Source organism: Gymnoscopelus braueri (genome assembly GCF_963280865.1).
Source record: "Gymnoscopelus braueri genome assembly, chromosome: 15".
Classification (NCBI taxonomy): Eukaryota; Metazoa; Chordata; class Actinopteri; order Myctophiformes; family Myctophidae; genus Gymnoscopelus; species Gymnoscopelus braueri.
In genome coordinates, this window is record NC_137620.1 from 30,097,996 (window position 1) to 30,123,684 (window position 25,689).

A 25,689-nucleotide genomic window follows, 5' to 3' on the forward strand; every position below is an offset into this window, starting at 1 on the left:
ATGTAGCATAACATTAATGGAATAAACATGAATTGACTTACAGTAACCACATCGTGTTCCCCCTTCAAACACAAAGCCATTTGGTACAGGTCCATATCTGCGTAGGTCTGGGAGGTTCCAATGGCCAGTGATAACAGGGGGGATGTCCCTGGCTAGAGCCAGGAGGTTGTTGCACAAATGAAGAGTTGCAGGTCCGCTCTCCAACTTGGTCCCTGGTAACACTCCAACAATAAATCTGTGAACTGAGGGACAAAACACACGAGTTGAAGAAACGATTTTCCAATGAAAGGAAATTACATCGTTGCCTTTATCAAAACAAAACAAACTCCCCATGAAGACAATAAATATATAACTATAAAGGGACAGAGAACACTATTTCATCATAAAACTGATTGCTCCAGCATGCATTGATTCAGTAATTCAGTAATAAGAGGCATGAAAAACAGCTGAGAGCAGAGAATGAGATCAGTGAGTTGGGCTGGGAAAATAAAAGGCTCAGATCTAAAGCCCAGAGCAATCAATCAAAACTTGTCATAAATATCAGGGTAATTGAGTCAATACTGTTGCTAATGAGCAACACAAGAAAAAGGCTGTTCTAGGAGTCTGGAAGATGTGTGTGCACGTGCGTGCGTTCGTGTGTGTGTGTGTGTGCATGCATGTGTGCATGTGTGTGTGAGAGAGAGAGGGAGAGATAGAGAGAAAGTGTGAGAGAGAAAAGTGAAAGTGTGCGTGCGTGCGTGCGTGCGTGCGTGCGTGCGTGCGTGCGTGCGTGCGTGCGTGCGTGCGTGCGTGCGTGCGTGCGTGTGTGTGTGTGTGAGAGAGGGAGAAAGTGGAGTGAATGTGTGTCTGTGTGTTTGTTTGTTAGTGCGTGCGTGTGCGTGCGTGTGTGCATGCATGTGTGTGTGTGCATGTGGGTTAAGAGCTCAGCTTAATCTATATTCATACTCTGCAGTACGTGTCGCTTGCCGACTAGAACTGATTTTCAAGTTAACAAGCTTGTTAGCTAAGTCAGCAGCTGCACATCCCCTTGCAGTTAAGACAAAGTCTAGTTTCATCCAAAAGTTGTCAGCAGCAAAACAACTCAGGCTGGGCAATATATATAATTCTCTTGAACGCTAATAAAATTGAGACACTGAAAAAACATTTCCACAGAATCCTCTCTTTCCCTGTCCCTCTCTCTTTCCCTCTCTTTCTCTCTGTCTGTTTCTTGTCCTGTGTTATAAGTCTGACGGGGAGGAACTGAACATCATCGAATGTGTTGCTAATGAGGTTTCAAGGAAATATGACAACATCAACGTCTACAATAGTATCGAATAATAATGTTTGGTCCACAGATTTCGTGAGAACGCTTCTACATCACATGGCTCTGTCATTCTCAGTGCCGCTTCAGAGAGGACACCTGCCTGGTGAAACTGAGGTAGCAGGTGATAAAAGAAAATGTCTCCCAACCTCGCCTTGTCACCACTCAGTTTGAGAGAGATTCATATGGTGTCACAGTTCATAACAAAAGTATTTGCACGTGGTCCATCGGCTGGCAGGTGACAATCCATGCAGTGTTATGACCACACACACACACACACACACACACACAGGCACACTCACATACACATACACACACACACACACACACACACGCATCCATAAGAGCGCACATGCAAGCGCGCGCGCACACACACACACACACACACACACACACACACACACACACACACACACACACACACACACACACACACACACACACACACACACACACATACACACACACACACACACACACACACACACACACACACACACCTACATACTGTAGCTGCTCTGAGTCTCACACAGTACACTTACAGTAGACTTACTGTAGATGAATGTGCACACATACTGTACACACACATGCACAAACAGAGGCACAGCTGCAACGTGATATCAATTGGACGACTCCACACATCATGAGGGACCCAAACCACAGAGATTATTAACCTCTATAAATCTCAACTAGGCTGTAGAAACAGCTGAGCATCATTTGTAATAGTTCATTAAGGTCCGGCACAAAGGATAGCAAGAAGAAACAGCAGAGCACAGAGGCTCAAACATGAGTATTTGTAAATGCGGGCTATATGTGAGACAACTAATGTAGTGGGAAAAACGCCAGTATAGTCAGTATACTACTGACTATTGCACGGATGAACATGAGTAGTTCTGCTCTTAACCACTTAAACCTTCTAGTGAACTGGACCTGAGTTAGCTCTGTACTTCTGTCTGCTTCTTTTTTTTTTCGTCTACAAGTCTCTTCGGCAAAAGTAGCTGATCTACAAGCTCACGATGCGTTGCGTTGCGTTCGTGAGCTTATAGATCTGCTATTTGTGGCTAACGTTCTCCCCAGAATATGGATGGATGCTGGGGTTCAAGTGGTTAATGAGTTGAGCTGCGAAGCAATGCAAAGCTATTGTATGACCCTGGCTGTTTGTCTCAATTATACACACCTCTAGGTTGCATTTCTGGCGTGTGATTCTGTGGGGTTAAGTGCGGTATGTGCATGTTGAAAACAGCTAATATTGTGCAACTCAAATTTTTTTTATTACTACTACTATCTCCCTAACTTTTATATTGAGAAGTTGTTCTAACCCTGTCAGTATGCTATTAGCATATCGTCGCTGTCGGGTAAAAACCTCTTTTCTCCATATCTCAACTTTTTGTGTTTTTCCGTAAATGAATGCCCTACTTGATCATACTACAGTGTCACACAAAAGTATCAAAAATAGCAGATCTACAAGCTCGAAACGCGGCGTGAAGCGACGTTTTTTGATCTTTTTGATCTGCTACTTTTGCTACTTTTGAATTTGAATCCTCAAAAGTAACAGTTTTGGACATATAAGGTTTCCACCCGGCAAAGACAATATCTCAAGGGAGAAATCACAGTGCTGCTATGTTGCTTGCAAGTATTGCTTTTTTAAATTAGAAATGCCTACAAGCTGGAGAGCATCTCAAAATTTCAATGGTACCTTAGGTCCAATAAAAAACTTTTCAACAGACTCAGCAACCTGCTGAATCCACATCCCAGTAACGTCAAAACTATGTACAGAAAACATTTAGAAATATCGATTAATTAATTAATTAAAACTCGCTCCAAAGGACCCAGGACTTTTTCTACGATTACTCTGATTACCAAAAATACTTTCTTTTCCTATTGCTTTACTGGCATATTGCTAAAAAAAGAAATTGTAATACCATTCCAAGGCCACTTATACTGTACGCAAGATGTGATTCTTAACAAGAACTTTGATTAGAGTCAAGGTAAGATGGTGTTTGTGAAACTGTGTCCCTGAATTTTTTGGTCCATGAAAAGAATTTAGAAAAAACCTGAACAGATTCAGGGACAAAAATGAAACATTCCATGGCATTGAAAATCCAATGTAGTGGCTAAAACTGTGTGGGAACAATTCTGAAATGTAAAAAACAAATTACATTGCAATTACGCGTTGGGTTTCTCCAGCACTGAATTTAATAATAATAATATCTCAGATTCAAACATGCCAGACGATCTGTACAGGCAGAGATCTCTGATCATCTGGCTACCCGAGACTTCAAAAACATTAAAACTGTGTACGATTGCATAGTAATAACTCTGACATGTTGTGTCACATTGGTGAAATAATCCTGAGTTATTTTAACTCTGAGAGAGTACAAATATAACAAAATGGACACTATAGTACTCTCAGAGATAAATTAACTAGCTAATTAGTGCACTTAAAGAACCTCACCTTCTCCGAGGCTGTATCGTATACGTATGTCCCAGGCGTGCAGAGCCTCTTTGCTGTCAAAGCCCAGCAGAGTAGCCTGGGCCAGGCAGATGATGGCCAGTGTGTGGCTCACACCCTCGTACCACTGCCCTGTCTCCAGCCCGCAGATATCCTCCAAGGTGAAGCTGCCCCTCTCCCTGTGCCCCTGGGCTTTGTCTGACTTGTCTTTAAATACCAGCAAAACCAGACAGTCTGCAAGAGTAAGAAAGGAGAGAAGACAGATTAATACACCAGCAGAACCAGACAGGCTACAAGAGTATATAGATATAGTTTTAAGAATTGTTCTAAGTCAAGTGGATGGCAGAATCCACACCAAAAAAAAGGGGTAATCACTAATCAGCCTTAGGCTAATCAGATTAGCTAATATTTTGATGACGTCACGCTGCGCCTGGGGTATATATTTTTTTATATTTATCATTTATAATGTACTCTTATCGACTGTATTGAACCCCCCTCTCTACGACTCCTCCCACCACAGAGAGAAGTCTCTTCCTGCCTACACGTCTCCCCTCGCTCGCACCACTGAACCAGGACATGGTTTGAAAATTTCTTTTGTTTGTAAATCTGTATTTATAAAATATATTTCCCCCATCAAATCTCTTAGTTACACCAACATTGTTCATGTGAAGTTTATGCTTATTTATTGAAATGATAAAAATCGCTATAGTGATTTTTCGCACTGGGTGTCCGGGGGGGGTAAACATGACATTCTGGCCGGGCTCAGAGCAGGGACACAGAGGCTCTTGCTAGGGTGGCCATTCGTCCGGTTTTAGGCCCAGCTGTCCTCCTTCCAGCTCAACCTCTGGCTGGAAGCATAATTGTCCGGCTTTTGTGAGAGTTATTACAGTGTATGTGTCATTTATGTCTCTGTAAATCTCCCGTTTCATTGTTATAATATCAGCTGGCAGCCAGCCTAGAGTTATTTTTTACAAGTGATTTGTTTTGTCATTGGCTCGCTCAACAGTCACTCACACTGAAAACACCTCCCATGCTTGTACTGTATACATGTGACTGCCGTGGGAGCGGTATTGTGAATGAAACTGCGCTCACTCGCTTACTAGGCTTACTGTTTTGTGTAACGCAGATAGATAATCAACCAAAGATGCCGAAAAGAAAAACTTATTTTAATGAGCAATGGAGCAAGGAACTGGAGTTCATTAAAAAAAAGTTGCATTGACAAATGTCATGTTGCACTGTGTGTAGAACAGACTTTGACATCAGCAGCAAAGGCTCGCTGGGTCTCGTCTCAGACTCAGTCTGCAGTGCATGCCCCGGTGAGCTGGGAGAATACAAGAATGAACCCCAAAACACAGTCAGAATAAATAAATAAATATTCCATAACGTCATTCATTTATAATTGGACCGAAAATGAATAAAATAATGAATAGTTTGTTTAGAAACAAGCTGTGACGGTCACGACCCAGCCATGCGTGTACCTCCATTTCTCCCCCGACCAGCGGGGACACAGAGTGGCTCCGAGGAGAGCTGAGAGCCCCCTCGGAGAGACGGAGACCATTGCAGCGTTCAAACTATAGCGATTTTTATCACTTCAATAAATAAGCATTAACAAACTACTTCACATGAACGATGTTGGAGTAACTGAGAGATTTGAAGGGGAATATATTTTTAAATACACAGATTTACAAATAAAAGACAATTATGTTGAGGTCACTTCCTCAGTTTTGCTGGTCTATTTGATGTGAGTGCAAGAGGCAAACTCAGAGCAGAGCTACTGCAAATGCCAAATCCATCTGTGATATGTCCCGCCCTGTTTTCAGACTGTTTTCAGAGAGACCATGTGACGTACAGTATCAAATATGATATTTTCGGGCCATGTCATAGCACCTTTAACAAATGCAATGGTGAATGATATAGTTATTGTTATAGTCTTAGTTATAGTGCTCAGTGTGAACGGCCCTTCAGGATGGAGAAGACAGATACTGTTTTCACTGTCGCTGTAGATTCAAACATTTAGTAAATTGATACATAGCCTACACAGCAAAATCGTAAGACAACTTCACTCAAGGTAGCGTAGAAAATGGACCAATATGCACAGCAACCACATTGGAAAGAACAAGAAATTGGGCCTTATACTTCCTTCACAGGTCTTACCAATTATACTAATTAAGGCTCTGTTCCATTTAGTGTAGCACAGTGGCTCTCAAACTATCATAATTTCTTACAGTACAGTACAAATGGGTCCAGAGTTATACGCCCGTAAGGGACCATTTGGAACCCCCTCAAGGAACCATGAGGGTACCTGGACCACACTTTGAGACCCACTGGCATGGCAGTGTTTCCAGTGAGCCAACATGCACAATATCAGCACACTGACTCTGTTTGACCAGAATGGAACAGAGCCTTAATTAGTATAATTGGTAAGACCTGTGAAGGATAAGGAAGAGGCCCAATTCATCATTTCCAATATGGCTGCTGTGCAGGGTGATATGGGTATTTTGAGAGCATATGTTTCTTTCTATTTAAATCTGCGGGCAAAAATAAATAAAATTAAATAGGACCAATGTCCTCTTGTCTTTGGCACCTTCAAATAATCAGTCAACTGTCAAAACAGTATAGGCTACTCTCTCTCTCTCTCTCTCTCTCTCTCTGTCTCTCTCTCTCTCTCTCTCTCTCTCTCTCTCTCTCTCTCTCTCTCTCTCTCTCTCTCTCTCTCTCTCTCTCTCACACACACACACACACACACACACTCACATAATTGAGGTATGAACATGGACAGCTGTGATAACAGTGACAATCAAAGTTTGAAGCACATATAGGCCTAACCTGTTGAACATTACTTTCACCCTCAAAGAAACCAACATTTAGCCTAGTGTAACTCAATATTGTCACTCCATTGGTCTTAATAGTGAGAGTTGCATAATCCTACACAATGGAGGAACATCAAAGCCCTGGGCTCTTGAAGCAAAGCCCATAAGAGCGACAGGACACATGAGTAACTGAAATTTTAGAGTTGGAAAGCTTCAGTGTCCTTCACTTTAACTGGATGCCAAAACGCTCTCACAAAATGGAGGTCGTTTATTACAAATTAATAATGTGACACATTCGGAAGTTTAGAAATAAAATATTATAAACAATTTAGCTGAGGTAAAAAACACAAACGTAGTTACGTAGAATGCTCCCCAAAACCTCTCTAACTGAATGACATTTGCATGCCAAACGTCCCATACATTATGTCAAAGTTTTAAAACAACAAAAGGCTCATTCATAAACCTGTGAGTAGATAATAATGAGCAAATCATGGACTAATCCAACAGTGGGTCAAAGTTATGAACAAGAACCTGAAACCATCATGGCAGGCCCAACAAGACACACTGTACACACATGCAATTGGAAAATATTCATTTCATGCAGTGGTGAAAAGTAGCCTAACTAAGTACATTTACTCAAGTACTGTAGTGTAGGCCTGGCTACTTAAGTACAAATTTGAGTGACATTTTCACAATGCGTCGCCACCATTGTGAGCTTGTAGATCAGCTATTTTCAAATTATTTTTGAACATTTTAGACATTTGAAAACTTGTGCAATGGGACATTCTGCAGAATGAGTACTTCCTACTTTTGGTAAGTACATTTTTATACCAATACTTCTGTACTTTTACTCAAGTAAACTTTGAATTCCGGACTTTTACTTGTAACAGAGTATTTCTACATTGCAGTATTGATACTTTTACTTAAGTGAAACATTGTGAGTAGGCCTACTTAGTGAAAATACTCCAGCAACGCGTCTCATGCAGTGAACGTACCTGCTACAGGCGAAGGCTTGCGGAGCACGACCCACCTAGTCTTCCACTGTCAAAACACACACAAAGCAACGGTCAAACGCTTTTCAACATGAATCAATCAATGTGCGGTGATGATGTAATTCGGCGGCGTGGTGTCCCGTAAATAATGTTGAATGCTATTAACACCTTTTTCCCATCTCTGAATTTGACGTATCCCTCCACGACGACCGAATCGGTCATCTTCAGTCATGGTTCGTTCCTGAGTTCCTGACAGCTGCAGGGTCGCTGCTGTCCCGTGCCTGAATGAGGGGTCACTTTCAAAATAGCTGCTGTTATGCGCGTGTGTGTGTGTGTGTGTGTGTGTGTGTGTGTGTGTTTGTGTCTGTCTGTTTGTTGTGTGTGTGTGTGTGTGTGTGTGTGTGTGTGTGTGTGTGTGTGCAGTGGTGTAAAGTAACTAAGTAAGTACATTTACTCAAGTACTGTACTTAAGTAGAATTTTGAGGTACTTTTTCTTTACACACACACACACACACACACACACACACACACACACACACACACACACACACACACGAAAGGATCAATACTGCAATGTATAAATACTCTGTTACAAGTTCAAGTCCGGAATTCAAAATTGAGTAGGCCTACACAATTATTTTGGCATCAAAATGTACTTAAAGTACCAAAAGTAGGAAGTACTCTTTCTGCAGAATGTCCCATTTCACAAGTTTTCAAATGTATAAAATGTATACAAATCTTTTGAAAATAGCTGATTTACAAGCTCACACTGTGTCGCATTGCGACGCATTGTGAGCTTGTAGCTCGGCTATTTTCAAATGGCCTAAATGTATATAGGGCTGAAGTGGATAATGTATGTTTTGTAATAATAATCAAAATCTACAAAGTGTCTAGTAACTAAAGTTTTCAAATAATTGTAGTGGAGTAAAAGTATAGTATTTGTCTCTGAGACATAGTGGAGACTGTGGAGTAGAAGCAAACGTACTGTACTGAAAACTGGAAATTCTCCAGTGAAGTAAACACACACACACACACACACACACACACACACACACACACACACACACACACACACACACACACACACACACACACACACACACACACACACACACACACACACACACACACACACACACACACACACACACACACACACACACAGCTATGTTGGCTCCTTCCCCCAGCAATTGATATACCACAAGCAACGCCGCTGGTCAAAGTCAATTAATATTTATTGTTGTTGTTGTTGTTGTTGTTATTATTTTTATTATTATTATTTATTAGACTGTCAATGGTGGCTAATATGTGTAAATGATGAATTAACCAAAGGTCAGTATGCAGATATTCTGCTATGTATAAGTCCATGCAACAGTAAAGAGAAATCAACCCCACTTGCATAAGACGCTCAAGTTATATACAGTCAAGTTTTATTCAGTTATAAAATATTTCACAGTAAATAAAAAAATGTTTCTTCAAAAGGCACAACATTACACAGCACAGATAAATACAAATAATATCCCATATATTAAAGTTTACGTCCATTCACAAAGTCTTGCGTTTGCGTTTGACAACTGAATTGATCCAGTCTATATAGTTGACAACTTTAGTGTAGACACCAGGTTTCCCAGAGCGGCCGCAGCCCTCCCCCCAGCTTATGATCCCATAGAGGAAGCTGACATCATCCCTTGCACAGGCCAGTGGGCCCCCAGAGTCCCCCTGTGGGGGGAAAAACATACACAAACACAAGCACCATGAATACCACATGCATTACGCAAACATGATTGAACAGATGAAAACAAGAAATGGATGCTGAATCATGTACTGAGACATGATGTTAGACACCAAACCGCAGAAAACACTCAGAAACTGACTCATTAATATCACAACACATAAACACAGCTAATTGTGAGGGAAAGGCGACGTGATTTTGTACACTGCAGTATATGAACCGTAAGTAACAGACCTTGTTGACATAAACACTGAGACCTCACCAACCCTATTATACTTCAGTGGCGGGGTCTCTGGGTCTATACTTGGTCCCCTCCATTTTCCCTCTGCACCAAAACTCTTTGTCAAAAATAGCCAATATACAAGCCCACAACATGTCACATTGCAATGTGTTGTCGGCTTGATCACCTATTTTCTCAGAATATTCACCTATTATGACATGCCCAGAATAGGGATGGTAGGGGTCATGCGGTTAAAGAGTCTTTCCTCACCTGGCATGCATCTACACAGTGATTGGTCCCAGCACAGATCATGTCGGAGGTGACATGGCCTCCATAAACCTCTGGTTTCGTGCAAGAGTCATGGGGAACCAGTCTTACCCCGGCCTCTTGCAGGCTAGAGTATTCCTTTGCCTCTGTGAAACAACAATATGGTGCACATTAGGGGTGGGACGATATATCGATATCGCGATTTGTTTTTTTCCGTCTGTGATACGTTGTTTTTCCGACTCTGTATTTGTGTAATGATGATTTTGAACTGTTTGGTGCTATTTTATGTGTTTATGAATTGAATACAAGGACTATCGTGATATATCGTTGGTAAAATGTCATGCAATATATCATGATATCGCAATATATCGAATATCGTGATATTATTGTTATCGAGGGCCTAATATCGCCACATATATCGTATCGTGAGATACCCATATCGTCCCACCCCTAGTGCACATGCATCCCTCGAAATGAGTACCATTTATTACAGTATATGCATGAGACAATAGAATGACACTGTATTCAGGTCATTTAGACCGACACACAGCTTACGACAGCATGTCTTGAATGCCTCAATGTTTACATAGAGCAGCAAATGTGTAGCCAATGCGATTACATGAGTTAAGTGTTCTGTTGTCATAATAATGCCCCATTGACGGATATGTGTGACGTTTTAATTATCACTTACTCTCGTACATATGTCCCCAGCCAGTGATAGAACAGCAATGGCCATCAGGGAACCTCATTTCTTTGTCTGGGAGACAAATGGGACGAATAAACGGTGTTTTCCTCACACAGCGGCCATCCTGTTTCTTCAGTTTGACCAGAACTGTAGTTTGGACATAAAACATACAGTTATGAAACAAAGAAATTATAAAATCTGTCTAGAGAGGAATCCTGGCATTCACTAAATTCTCTGTGGGAGGTTTAATAATGCCTGTGTGTGTGTGTGTGTGTGTGTGTGTGTGTGTGTGTGTGTGTGTGTGTGTGTGTGTGTGTGTGTGTGTGTGTGTGTGTGTGTGTGTGTGTGTGGAGGAACACATGGACACAGCTGTTCATTAGAACACAGCTGTGCACGCAGACTAGCATATCGAGTGAGGTTGTGTGTCTGTGCGGGGGGGGGGTGCACTGGTACATGAATCACTGGTGTGTGTGTGTGTGTGTGTGTGTGTGTGTGTGTGTGTGTGTGTGTGTGTGTGTGTGTGTGTGTGTGTGTGTGTGTGTGTGTGTGTGTGTGTGTGTGTGTGTGTGTGTGAGTGTTGTTCTTACCAATGTCATGTAGCGTTGGGTTAAACACAGAGAATCGCTTTGGGAAGATGTACGTTTCGACACCGAAGGTCCTGGTATTAGGACCTGTGACATTGAAGTTCTGCTGGCCAAAGACCACACGGATCTTATGCTTCAGCGGGCTGTGGAAAGACATACCATTCTTTATTCCTGGTACAGTGAGTCTGGAATTCTCATAAAACAACCTCTGGGTACTGTATGGATGTACTGTGTCCCCATGGCAGAACATTTATCACCTCTGAGGCATTCTTTACATTAATGTTTTTAATATGAATGTTTTATTATAATTGAAAACTAACGTTTTGCCAATTATTTGAGGGGCCTTGCAATACCCTTGCCGCAGCCCACAGGTTGGGGAATCATTGTCATAGAAATATGAATTAGTCAATGCAGTGCGCACATCTTCACTTTCACCTGGAATGGAAGAAAACATTCTAACAAGGCCCCATCCACCAAGGCGTTTTTCCTGAGCAGCATATGTTTTGAATCGCTTCGGGCGTTTTTGCGCTATGCTGGAAACTGCAGCAGTGTGACGAGGCACTGAGCGTCTATTCTGCGCTACACGCTCAGGTCTGCCGTTTTTATCTGGTTGCAAAGAGTTGAAATATACTCTGGCCGTTCGGACGGGTTTTCAGCCGGGAAAAAATGCTTTGGTGGACCTAAAGAAGGATCCTTGCTGACTAAGAAATACCCCCAACATTTTGTATTCAACAATCTTTTACATCAGAACACAACATTCTGAATCAATTGTATTGGCCACAATGTTAGCGCTTAAAAATAATTTTACTAGGTTAGTTTCTCTATATGAACTAGAGCTGAGGAAAGGCAGCTCTAGTATAAAAAGTATAAATGACTAAATTACTTTTTGATGAAGAGTTTTCAGGAAGAAGATGTACTCATGCGTAGAGTGCATATAGGCCCGTATGTCAGATGTTTTGTGGGTAAGGTTATGTGTTGGGGTTTCTCTGGACTGGATGGTTTGTCTAAACATAGCATGTTCATAAAACTGTGTTTATGAAGGGTCAATGTCAAGTCTGTAAATCATGTGCTGGTCAAGTTCCACCCACTTCTTCAAATGCCAAAAACCACAACAGGTTAGAGAGATGAGAGTAATAATGTTACACCTCACCACTATGTGTTTATTTAATTCAAAAATCTGGCCCAAAAAAGGAAACATAATGTAAGTTAAATAATGAAATGCCATTACCAAAAGAAAATCAGTATCTCTCCGAAGAGAGCAACGGTGACAAAATGAGGGGAGGGGGGTTACGTAATCAGCTCTTTTTGATCTATTCTAGACTATCCACAGATTTGCTCATACCTTCATGATTCAATGTAATGTTCTCTATCTGACCCATCATTAGGTAAGGGTATCTAGAAGCACCAATTTTCTGGTCAGTAACATTCTCAAGATACTATACTGATAGTCTTCCAATAAGCAATTTAATATATTTGCAATATTTATAACATGTACTATAGACATAAGCTGTGACTGTGTTTTTGCATTTTTCTATCACATCGTTAATGACCAATGCATGCAGGTCCTTGAGTTAAAGCTACCCATTTGTTGTATAAATTATATGCAATTCGACTTTCTGTCACTAATAAGAGAAACTACCATCTACCCCCTGGTGTCTAACGCTCTGTCTGTTGGGCCTCTGTTTGGTCTAGTGTTTATTGAACAGGGTCCTCATCAATATTTCTTCATGGTTTAATTCTTCATTGTCTTGCATGCACGTTGATATATCTTTGTATCCATCTCTTTACAGTATAGTACGGTACCTGCGGAAGAAGCAGTGTCCAGCGGAGACAACCCAGCATGAGGAAATCAGGGTGCCGGCACAGAAATCTTTTCCGATGTAAATGGCGGCCATCCAAGGGTGAGTGCCAGGTAGAGCTGTGTTGCCGCCTAAGATACGACCCCTGGCAATCGATAGTCTCTTTTTGTGCCTCTTCCCACACACAGGCTTTTTGGCTGGCTTGTTAGGTTTTTTGATGCCAGGGAGAACGTTGAGTGGTGTTATTCTACGAGAAGATGCTGTGTGAGAAAACAAGAGGAGGCTATATTGTTATTTAAAATTAATGAATTTATGCGGCATTGAATTCAATGAGGGACTAGATAGATAGATAGAATATGCCACAAACTACCATTAGAACTAGTTCTAATGGTAGCTCTAACTACCATTAGAGCTATCTGTCTGGGCCTACAGACAGATCAACTACACCACTACAGTCCCCCATGATCCTAAATACCTCTTCTTATCATTTTGGATTTTACAGCTGGACCATTTCTCCCTGTAAAAGGCAGAAAACAGCAGCTATTCTATAGGATGAACACAGTAGGACACACGGTTATACACGTCACATTCCTGCTGCTAATCATAATGCTGATGGCATAACAGATGGGCAGAGCTGTTGGGGTTCTATACATGCCTGTTTCTTCATGACATTAGGGCAACTGCACCAAATGGCCTGACTCACAACACATAAAAATGTGGTACCACTTGACGTGACATGTTGATTCAGGATGAGTCATTCCTAAGTTCCCTTACCTCGCCTAGCTTCTGCCACAGAGCTAGCTACTATGTCACTGAATTAAACTTTTCAGAGTGGTGCAACTCAAAGTGATTCAATAAATGATTGTTGTATTCTCCCCTCCATTCTGGATTTCTAATTAAGTCCCTTTCAGTGGATAGTGAATCATTCACAACACTTATGGAGTAGTTCCGTATGGTGTTTATTCCCACATGACTGCTACGGATACAGTACATAATGCATGAGAGCTGTCTGAAGCATGCGAGTAGTGTATGTATTTGGGACGAACTGATTTATTTTATTTTATTTATTTCCACTGTGGAAAATGTGAACTGAGCCGACCGTCAGTGTGTGTATATCACTATCACTGGCAAACAGGCGTTAGTTAAAGCTGTTCCATGAGGGTTTCAAAGCATAATTTCATGTGTCATGGCTTGTTCCTGCTCACTCAACAGAGCCCAGAAAGAGTAGCTGTTGCCAAGTGGCAGCCATCGAGCCATGGAGGTATAAATAAGCTGGCAGCTAATGGGGATCTGAATACACTATAAAATAGAAAGGATGAGGATGAGGATGATAATCACCTGGTGGTTGCCCAACAGTGAAGACTGCACAGGCCAGGCCAAAGAGAAGACAGACTAATGAATATGCTGTCATTGATAAGGTACAAAAGAAAGAAAGAAAAAAGAAAATCTTCGCTAAACATAGGCTTGTGAGCTCTATAATTTGAAGCAAACTCATTGGATAATTGAGTAAACTCCCATGTGTACAGTGAGCATGTTCAGCAAAGGTACAATTCATCAATCAATGTGATCATTAATGTGTCAGATATAACCACAGAGGAATGGAGTACATTCTATAAACAACTGATCATAGTCATAAACATTTGGTATGTCCAATAAACAGGCTTGATAAAACCTACATGACATCACTATATACAGTGTGTGTGTGTATATATATATATATATATATATATATATATATATATATATATATATATATATATATATATATATATATATATACATATATTTAGTTTTTAACAGTGATGAAACTGGAATAAGAATAATAACAGTTTACTTTTACCCATTATGTCTATTTTAACTAGAGAAAAAAGATTTACTGAGATATTATTAACTTTGTGACCAGCTCCTTGTATAGAAGCATATTTACATGATAGTTAATATAACGTAATCATGTTTAAAATAATATTCTATTCATGTGTCCCTTACTCACACACACTCAACATCACACAGGGCTCGATGTCACAGTTCTCCCAGGAGATGGCGCCCTGATGTAGGGTGTAGCACCAGGGCCCTGTCCTGTCCCCATCTGGGTTTCTGCACACACACATACAGACACACAGACACACAGACACAGACACAGACACAGACACAGACACAGACACAGACACAGACACAGACACAGACACAGACACACGCACATGCACACGCACACGCACACGCACACGCACACGCACACGCACACACAGTGGACGTTGTGTTTAAGGTATTGCACCACAGTTTACTGCACAGCGTGTTGTGTTTAATAGCCTATGACCTCAATCCAATTACAAAATCTGTGATTTCATTAGGTTAAGAGTTAGGTTTGAAGTCTCCAGTGAGGTCGAAATGATTGTTATCTGGGGTAAATTAACAACAATAAATATACCTAATCAAATTGTTAAAATGAATTGACCTTTTCCACGTTGCCATTTGTCTTTATTAATCAAAGCTTTCTAGCAGCTACGGAGCAATAAAAATGAATTTATATTTTGTCGCACGACAGTGGCACTGGCTGGAAATTACTTATTTACAGTTTTTCGTCGCATCGTTTTGACTTTTTACTATGTGCGAAGAAGTATACATTATTTTTGGCATGTCATGAACCACATAAACTTCAGTGTCCCTATTCTGGGGACGAACTTTCGGCTAAAATAGAAGATCTACAAGCTCAAAACATGCTGCGTTGTGAGCTTGTAGATCGGCTATCGCGATTCGACGTACGACAAATTATGTAGGGTTTAACCCATTCAAACAGGGAAAGCATCTGTGTAATTTTTAGATTTTTGCGTTTGCTATTAAAAAATAGCAGATATACAAATCTGCTATTTTGGAACATTTTTAAAAAATCTTGAAAGTGTGAGAACTACTGATTTAGATGGCATTCGTAGAATCGGCCTCAGGTCTTAATGGGTTAAGTGGTAAAGCCCCTGAACTCACACACCTGCAGTAGGCGTGTTCTCCCAGACCCCGGAGCGGGGCAGCAACCACCGTGCCCACATGGAGCTCATCATGCAGCAGGTCTGAGTTCCATGGCAGGCAGCGTGCGCCCGACACTGTGGTGCCCACCAACCCCCGATAGCCTCTCCCTCTTTTGTTATAGCACCTCGCCTCAGACTCTGGACACATGCATATCACACACACACAGGGAAAGGGATTTAGAACAGCTGCTTTGATTAGGCAGAGGTGTGATTATAGTTCTGTATATAAGGAGCCAGGGTCACAGTGACTTTTATCGGTACAAGTGGAAAAGACAGCTCTGAGAATAGACTAGAAACATTTTTCTTACCGGTTTTGTTTGATTGAGTTTTCACCTTTTTTGGATTTTTTTTTAGTTTAGGATTTTGGCACCTACATTTATATTTCTATACTTGTTGGGACATTACAATTACAATTTTAGGATGGCAATTTTATAAATGCAAGCTATACCTAAGAGGTTTCATGCAACAAAACTAGCTCACAACGTGGAACAGTGCACAGTGTCTTGAGCTTGTAGATTGTCTATTTTCAGTGCGTGATACCTGCGAGGATGTAAGTGTAAATCAGGCATAACTCCAACCCTAACCCCCCTAAATATGACAACTAAATGCTTAATCCTAACCCTAACCTCAGTAGAAAATATGAATATTTTCCTAATTGTAAGCAATTTAACCATTAAACAACTACAACCCCTTGTGAGGACCAGGAAAATTTACCTCACACTGTCTATTCTACCATACTTGTGGGGACATTTGTCCCGTACAAGTATAGTAAAACAAGTACACCGTCTCACACACACACACACACACACACACAGGAATTATTGTGATTCTCCCACAGGATCAATAAAGGTATCTATCTATATATTATTTATATTTAAAAAATATATATATATGTTTTGATCCACAGAAGCATAAACAACCTGCCTGGTAGCACTGTGATCATCCTGTACTTTTCAACACATTGGAATTAGTCCATGCAAGTCTGCCAAACATCTACTGTACTCACATCCACTTACAATAACAACTGTGGTTATAATGGGTGCGTGGGTAGTTAAAAGGTGCTCAGTCATGCTGTCAACGGCTTTAATTAATTGAACCTCCTTAACACACATACACGCACACACTACGAGGGTGTAGAGTAGACAAAGTAAATTTAGATTATGAATCATGAAGGTGTGTCCTCTCCTCGGTACTAATACACATCTGATGATTTGATGTTTAATTAATGACACTTAGCTAGAAAAACAGCTTACGCAGCAGACATGTCATAATGACCAATAGATAGTAGCTTACACTGCAGTGCTAGTCTTGCGTAGCCAATCACAGATCTACCCGCCTGCCCATACGCCTGGGGAAATCTAAATTCAAGGCGCAGGGGCTAGAACAGCAGAGAAAATGCTAATAAACGTACACCTACAGTTATTAAAACAAATCGTATCACCATCCCACAATGAAAGACTCTTTAAGTGCTTGCATTGAGGTGAGTAAAATGCAAGCCGCGTCAAGCTAGCATCAATATTTAACAATATTACAGTTATGAAGTTCAGCTTAACCACTTACTTAAGCCCTATTTATCATGGTTGTAGCTGGTCTGTCTGTCTGTCTGTCTGTCTGTCTGTCTGTCTGTCTGTCTGTCTGTCTGTCTGTCTGTCTGTCTGTCTGTCTGTCTGTCTGTCTGTCTGTCTGTCTGTCTGTCTGGTCTATCTATAAATGAGCATGTAGATCTAACAATTTTATAATAATAATGATAATGAATGACGTGTTTCACCACTTGGGTACCTGGCCGTGCAGCAACATACCCCCCCTTGACCTCCCGTAAATGTATATTTTCCAGGGTTGTCTGACATGTACACACCTGCATCTGATAAATTCCACCCACTGCTTTACACCTGTAATAAAACTGGGATGTGACGAACAAAACTGATTCTGGTTCTGACTGGTTCTGTGTGGTGTCATCGCCCCTGCCTTGGACTCACCGAAGCTACAGTGCGGTCCAGTGTAGCCGGGCCTGCAGTTACACACCTCCTCCCCAGTGGCGGTGATCATTCGACACGTCCCTTCATTCTCACAGGGGTTCACCCGGCACACTGCAGACACAGCATCAGCAAAAAACTTCAGTCACAAGCTCTTGTTAATACTTTTCATTGGTTCAATATTTATAGAAGGCACAGACACACTTTCACTTTCAACGTTTTTCAGAAATGGGCAAAAAAAAGCCGATCTACAGGTTCACAACGCGTTGCTTTGCGGCGCATTGTGAGGTTTACGTGACTTGTACGACAAAGTAGGGCATTCATTTACAAAACAGCATAAATAAATTAGTTGAAACATACAACAAGGTTTCTCCCCGACAGCGTTGGTTTGTAGTCAACCTGCTTCATCCATCGTTAGCTGTTTAAAGACATGAACCCTAGCATCCCTGTTCTGGGGGCGAACGTTCGGCAATAATAGCAGATCTAAAAGCTCACATCGCGATACGCTGTAAAGACATTTACTGTAGAGGGAAAAATGAACGATGAGAGTATAAAGTAACCACTGATAGTCAATACATATTGCAATGTGTACTAAATACTGCCAACACAGACTGAACACAGCAACTGTTATCAATCTTCTTGTCAGACAACAGTGAGTAGATCAAAGATCTCATTAGCGCATTTAAGAGCCATAGACCGTAACAGTAAAGAAACTGACACCAGCCTGCATGAGCCAGAGTCACCACACCCTCTGAGATGCTTCTGGGATTAAGGGACAAGCTCAATAAAGTTATCACTTTACATACTTTACAATGGCCGTATTCCAATGTGTTAACCACATGAACCCTATAGCGTTCCTATTCTGGTCATGTCATAATAGGCAAACTTTCTGTGAAAATTGGCAAACATTCTCAGAAAGCAGCAGATCTTCAAGCTTGTGAGTGATCTACACGTGAATGTGACGTGTTGTGAGCTTGTAGCTCGCCTTTTTTCAGTGAAGAGATTTGGTGTGTAGAGTGAAAAATGGAGGGGACCAAGTATAGGCCGCTGGAGAGCCGCGGTCAGCGAAATATAAGGTTTTAACTGTGGTTAGGGCGCGCTCCCACCGCACTTTTATTTTACCTCTGGGGCAGAATCTGCCAATGCTTTGTCAATGCAAATGCGTGGATTCTTGGAAAAAATCCGCAAGACCAGGAATCCACGCATTTGCATTGACAAAGCATTGGCAGATTCCGCCCCAGAGGTAAAATAAAAGTGCGTTGGGAGCGCGCCCTTAGGGCGCGCCCCCACCAAGAGTTGGCTGGCCGCTGATAAACGCAGGTTGTGCGCGGCCACAGTTTTTTGCAGCCAGCGGATTCTAAAAAACGGGAGTGTCGCGCCTGTCACTCACTTTCAGGAGCCTACGCCTGCTGCCTTGAGCACCATGTTGCTTCCTGAGTCTTGAGACGGTCCGGTCCGCCTTCGACTCACCCGATTGGACAGAGGGAGAAAATCAGCGCCTGCCTCCAGCAGTTTTATGCTTAGTCGCGGAGAGCAGATAAACGCAAGGTCTGCGCGAGAGGCGGAAAAATCTGCTCTTGCGTGAATCAACGCATTTGCATTGACAATGCATTGGCAGATTCTGCAAACAGCAGCCAGCCAACTCTTGGTGGGGGCGCGCCCTTAAAGTGGAAATTTGCAGATTTTGACACCAGATTTTTTTTACTATGTAACTATGTTCCTATGCTATTTTGTTTTCTGTTGACCTGTATGTTCCGGTTATGAAAAGAATCATGTTGAAAAGTTACCACTAGGTTCCTAAAACTCCTTCTATTATTCTGGACTCTGTAGTGCTGAAACTTTTCTTTGATTGTACTTACTTTAGTATACATTTGTACACTTTTCAACATTCTGTTGTCACATGCTGAGATACACAGTAACAGAAGATATTTGCTTAGCCTGCTTAACTTCCATTTAAGTCAAGCAAGTGAATACCATGGCAGACCAAGGAGCATGAAACGTACCTGACTACTACCCTTTTTCTTTTCTTTTTCTTTTGCCAGGGAATTTTCCAAATAACCCGTGAACATCCCCCTATTGAGATGAAAGCACTTGAAGGACCACTGAGGTGTGTCCCAAACACCATTCCTGAGTCACGGTGAGTCATATCATCTGTCTTTTCTTTTTTCACGGCAACGTTACTCTCTTGTAGCTAAGGAGACTTGATCAAAGTGTGGGCAGGACTTTCTTTGATACCCGCTGCTTCGGAGGTGCTCAGCCCGAGCCTGATCCCTGGGGCCTTTAGTCAGTATGTTGGGCAGAAAAGGAAGAGGTTCATAGGGTTTAGGAAGAGACCCGATACTCATGTTCCCAGAGGTGTCATGAAAAAGACAATAAAGCAGTCCATGATAGTCTGTGTTCAGTCTTGCAGGAAGCGCTTTTTAGTGTATGTTATAAGAAAGCCGGTTTTATTGTATTTGGAGTCCATTCAATCTGATAAACGAACCCCGTCATTTAAAGTAGCCTGTAGAGATGCACTTAAAAATTTACTGCAGAACAGAACTTTTTACTTCAACAGACGTTTATTTTTTACTTAACCCATTAAACCGGGAAAGCATAATGTGTCATTTTAGATTTTAGCTATATATACTAGCAACATAAGTTTTTCAGAAAACTCTTAGGATTTAGAACAGTGGTTTAGAACAGTAGTTTTCAGAAAGTAGCAGATCTACAAGCTCACAGCGCGTCACTTTGTGCCACGCTGCGAGCTTGCTCTGCTATTAGCTCTGCTATTTTTTTACATTTTTTAAAAATCTTCAAAGTGTGAGAACAACTGATTTAGAAGGCCTTTGCAGAATATGCCTTAATGGGTTAACACAAGTGTCTTGAAAGTTAAGCTCATCTCAAAGGTTTTTGGAAGCTTGCAGCTTTAAAGTTATGTCCATAGAACGCCTCATCGAGTTTCACTCACTTTTATTAACAAAAGACAACAAGAGGAAACACAGGCGTAGAGGGAGCGGCACGACAATGGCTGAAAAAGCCAAGTCTCACCTGTGTAGCGGACTTTCTCACACTTGGTTTCCCCTGCCACACACGTGCACTGTTCCACATTACGGAGATGAATCCTTCCCCAGGACTCTCCGATGTCATAATAGCGCAGGTGTATGGTTTCGTAGCACTTATCTGAAAAGACATGCACAGGAGCAATTCTTTGAAATGTGAGGAAAAGGAACAGGTCAATAGAGCATCACACTGCATGACGATTTCACTATTATGGCTGATTTCTGTTCTGAAAACTATCCAACATACACGATAGCTCCAATGAACGGCAAGTCAAACCCATTTGTTACTGACTCATAGCCGACTGTTGACTTGTCTCAGCTACTGCGGGACTTCTTTTTTTTTAAAGATAAAACCTGTCATGTCATGAAGAATAGGTGGGGAAGAAAAGGCCATTTAAGCTACCTACTCTGTTCACACAGTCTCCCAGTGAGGCTCTCAGGACAGGAGCACTCAAATGACTGTTTGTGGGGAACCAGCGTGCAGATGCCACCGTTTTGGCATGGGTTCACCTGGCATGGATCTGTGATCCGTCTAGATGTATGGACAAAAACTGAAACAAATGAATTCAGAATTAAAATGTAAATTAAGTTTTAAAAAGAAGAAGAAAAAAATCGATCAATGAGAATTTAAACAAAATATATTATTCTTTCAAATTACATTTTGTGACCATTTCAGAAAAAAAGAAATAAAAAACCTACCAGTTGGTTGAGAAACTTCAGATGCACAGTATCCCCACTGCAAGTCCCGGTCAAAATTGTGCGTGAGAGAGCACCTATACAACACAGGAAACAGAAACATTCAGTAATGGTGCAGTCACTGAGTCACGCCGAACTTTGATTCTGCCCACGCGGGCGGATTCTGCCAATGCTCTTCAATGGGAACTGAGCGGTTTGTTGCCATTCGAGGACTTCGGGTAAAAAACGCTCCGTTCCCATTGAAAAGCATTGGCAGAATCCGCCCGCATAGGCAGGATTAAGGTTCGGTGTGACTGCACCCTAATGCTTTTAACCACATGAACCCACAATGGAAACAAGTCCCCAGGACTTTTTTGTCGTATCCTTTTAGCCTTAATGTCTTACTGTACCTCTGTGCTGTTATTAGTATTTCTGACTAATAAAGTATTCAATCAATCAAAAAAAAACTAGCGTTCCTATTCTGGGGGCAAACATTCTATTTTATACTACACCAAATAACAGATTTAGTGTAGAGGGAAATACTAGTGGACCTAGTATAGAGCCCTGCTGGACCCCAGTCAAGTAAGTATGTAGGTAGGTAGGGTTTAAGTGGTTTAAAGTTTAGTGCAATATGGAACCAATTTACTGAGTTCAATTCACGCGACAAACAAATAATACTGCAGGCACAGATCACAAAGAACCCTTATACATGCATGTGCACAGTCAAATCCGAGTGGTGATCTCTAATGCAGTGGTTCTCAACCTGTGGGCCATGAGAATATTGCAAGTGGGTCCCCAAATAATTGGCAAAACACAGATTTTAATGATAATATAGCATTAATATAAAAAAACAAGTGATGATATTTTTTCTTGAAAGTCCTAAAAAGTGAGTTTTCATTGTGATACAGCTAAATAGGAACTTAAAGTATACTACGTCAGTGCCATTGACCTAAGCCAGAACACAATCGATTGATGGATCATTAGATGCTCTGAAAATTCTAGAGGGCCCTGATCCAGAAAAGGCTGGGAACCGCTGTCCTAATGGACCGTTACAAAGTTAAATCAACATATTTTACTGTGTAACGACAATAAATAGATACAGCTTCTGTTCTTATAAGCACTGCATCATTTGTAGCCAGTTTCATTACGAGAACGTACTTTTCAAACATCTACCAATGTACACCAACTAATATGGATGACTCATTTCTTATCTCCCCCCACGCACCATCCAGTCATTCAGAAAGCACCAAGTTACCCCACAGAACCTCCGCATCACTTATCAGACCAACATGATGGTGCAATTATCGGAGGGTCTGATAAATCTGTGAGGTCATGATCATCAGACACACACTCATGCAAGCACAACCACACAAATCATCTCCCACAACAAACACATAGTGCAACTTCAGCGCATTGCGGTTTGCTTCTGGGTGACTGTGTAAAAAAAGACCCACCCTTCCTGTCATAATCTATGTCACAACTCCAGAGAATGATGACATAATCTGTGGCACTCCTTGTCAAAACTGTTAGTGGTTTTGTTTACACCCCCCCCCCCCCCCACACACACACACACACACACACACAAACAACTTCTAATGACAACAATCAGGGTTCAGTGCAATTTGTGTTTGCAAAAGTTATCTTAATATTTAGCCTACACCAACTTACCTGACTGCTTAGAATGACAGCCATTTATAGGCGCAAAAGATAAACGATTTATCATGCAGCATGTAAAAAAGAGAGCATGCCCTGTAGCATGACATTCTACTCTATAACCACACGAACCCTAGCGTCCCTATTCTGGGGTGAAAATTGGACGAAAACAGCAGATCAGCTATTTTCGGCAAAGAGATTTGGCATTGAGCGAAAAAAGGAGGGGGGGCTAGTATAGACCCCAACAAAGTATATAGGGTTTAAGTGGTTAACAGGCAAATGGACACTAGGCATGCAAGTAATTTAGCAATGAGCAATTTGCGCAAGTCAATTAGCCCATTTATCTTGTTAACGATTGCATTATGTTTCCTGATTACACTCCAGAACAAATCCCTCAGGAGCGAGTGCTGTAATTAGGTGTAACTGCCCGCCCAGTTGGATGTTGATTCAGCATCCCTCAATTGTATTCCTGCTTTGTGTCTCAATATAAAACAGAAAATAGAGATGTTTTTCCCACAAAAATTCCAATTAGACCATCTTGTGGTCTCATCATACAGACAACAGTCGAGTGGTATACCTTTGCATGGTACGTGCTAACCCAAGGTGTCCCCCCCCCCAAAATCTATAGATGCAAGTGGAGAGGGAGAGTAAAGCTCAGGTACTTACACAATGTGACACATTGTGTGTGTGTGTGTGTGTGTGTGTGTGTGTGTGTGTGTGTGTGTGTGTGTGTGTGTGTGTGTGTGTGTGTGCGTGTGCGTGTGCGTGTGCGTGCGTGCGACTGAGAGAGAGATAGAGAAACCTATAGGCCATTTGTGCCCACAAAAGTTGTCTCTTTGACTAAAACAAGTATGTAGCAATGCTGCATCTGTGTACTGTATGGGCAGTGGCTGTGTGTGTTTATGTAACCAAAACAGTGACTGTGTAGGAGAGTGATGGGCAGGTAACAAGAGTCACCCAGGGACTCACCAAGGTGCTGAGGATCCAGTGGTGATGCAATGATGATGAATGCTTCCACCCTGACGAAATGGGAACGTACATTCGCTGCCTCTGAGAGTAAGCACTATAGGGAGAGTAAAGACAAGTTTATACTTTCTAGTCTATGACCGTCTCGCTCCCCTGAAACAGCTCACTTTTTAAACTGAAAAAGTCTGAACATTTTGACATAAACCTTCTAATTGGTAACATAACTTGAAGGTTAAATAATTCAAATATATTTCTCACCCCACTCTTGTTTCTATCTCTATTTGTCTTCCCTTTCCTGAAAACAAATGATGGAGCTAGCACCAAAAAAAAGAAGAAAAAGATGTATCCACCCTCTTCTTTAGCCTACACCTGACATTAAAGCTGATGTAAACTCAAGACAAGAATGTGTAACTGTCCAACCCCTCAAAACATCTTATGAGAAAGCAGGTGTCTCCACCACAAGCCTCAAGAGACAAAGAATCCTTTCATTTTGTCACCAAATCTGGAGACTTGCACATAATTATTCTCTATTCACAATGGAGGCCTTAGATAGGAGAGAATAAATCTCCCACTTATGGCCTTCTCTAGACAGCCAAATAGTTGCTCTGTTATGAAAGGGGGGTATGGATACAGGCCAGCATAAACAATCATAAACTTATGCACTGCATTGCTGCATCGCCAAAAGTATTATTAACAGAGAGTTGGTGTAGGCTCAATGTTAAGATAAGCCATATAAATTACCCAAGTATTTTATTCTTTGCTGATTAATTACCTTTCTTGCTGTCCGTGTCAGAATTTCTAGTGGTCACCGTTTCGTATCCAGGGACTATTATTCGCTGAAATCAAGGGGGGGGGAAAAACAATTATTTCGCAGTGTTTCGCAAAGTTCAGCAAAGTTTTAGGGCATGCAAAGTGAGGGCTATAATAAATCATGTAAGTAATCCAAGACTAGCAATTATACTAATGTTTAAAAAGATTCACTTACCGTCCGTACACTAAAAACGCAAGGAATTAAAAGTAACAGAACGTATGCCATGGTGTGATTCTGCCTTGAGTGATCCATGATATTATTATGAGCAAACTCATAAGCGCTCGATCCTTTCCTTTACGCACGGTGTCCGTGTCACGTTATATCTGTAAGCTTCAGACTACTCAGCCCGCCTTTGGTCATAGAAGAAAACTTGGGGAATAAACCTGCAAGTATTATCCCGTCCCTGATCGCGATTTCTAAGTGTATTGAGTAAACCTGTTGTTGCGTCATTGGACTTGATTTGTCTATCTAATGCATCCTCTATCCTGGATGATGATGATGATGTCTCTTCTTTAACGGGTTACCCTCCCAGCCGCCTACGTTCAACATGCATGCTCTTGAGAGTGGATCAAAAACACTCGCCCCAAAACACAGTCGCCCCGGGGCAAATCCGGCGCTCTCGGAACGGTCGCCACCTGGTATTCCCAAACGTAACGTAACCTCAGTAAACTATGCCTGGCCCTGGCTAAAACTAACCTTATTCCTAAACGTA

At 41.5% G+C, this 25,689-nt stretch overlaps 2 protein-coding genes across 2 annotated transcripts in view; both read right to left on the reverse strand.

Moving 5' to 3' along the window:
• The window catches only part of LOC308101477 (protein Dok-7-like), a 41,432-nt gene extending 33,607 nt beyond the window's left edge, over positions 1-7,825 (reverse strand). The window contains exons 1-4 of the mRNA XM_080450894.1: positions 7,723-7,825; positions 7,558-7,603; positions 3,756-3,986; positions 42-242 (exon numbers count right to left, since the gene is read on the reverse strand). Of these exons, the coding sequence (XP_080307020.1) occupies positions 42-242; positions 3,756-3,986; positions 7,558-7,603; positions 7,723-7,776 (532 nt within the window). The 5' untranslated portion in view covers positions 7,777-7,825. The remainder of the gene's footprint in view (positions 1-41; positions 243-3,755; positions 3,987-7,557; positions 7,604-7,722) is intronic.
• Positions 7,826-8,967: 1,142 nt separating this feature from the next.
• On the reverse strand, positions 8,968-25,486 carry hgfac (HGF activator). The gene is made up of 14 exons (XM_080451255.1): positions 25,152-25,486; positions 24,939-25,002; positions 24,170-24,263; positions 21,572-21,645; positions 21,280-21,423; positions 20,862-20,993; positions 17,835-17,945; positions 15,822-15,996; positions 14,832-14,935; positions 12,846-13,101; positions 11,046-11,185; positions 10,465-10,605; positions 9,777-9,919; positions 8,968-9,273 (listed from the first exon to the last, which is right to left on the reverse strand). Exons 1-14 carry the CDS (start codon positions 25,227-25,229, stop codon positions 9,100-9,102), a joined length of 1,830 nt encoding a protein of 609 aa, XP_080307381.1. The 5' UTR covers positions 25,230-25,486; the 3' UTR covers positions 8,968-9,099.
• Between the last annotated feature and the right edge of the window lie 203 nt (positions 25,487-25,689).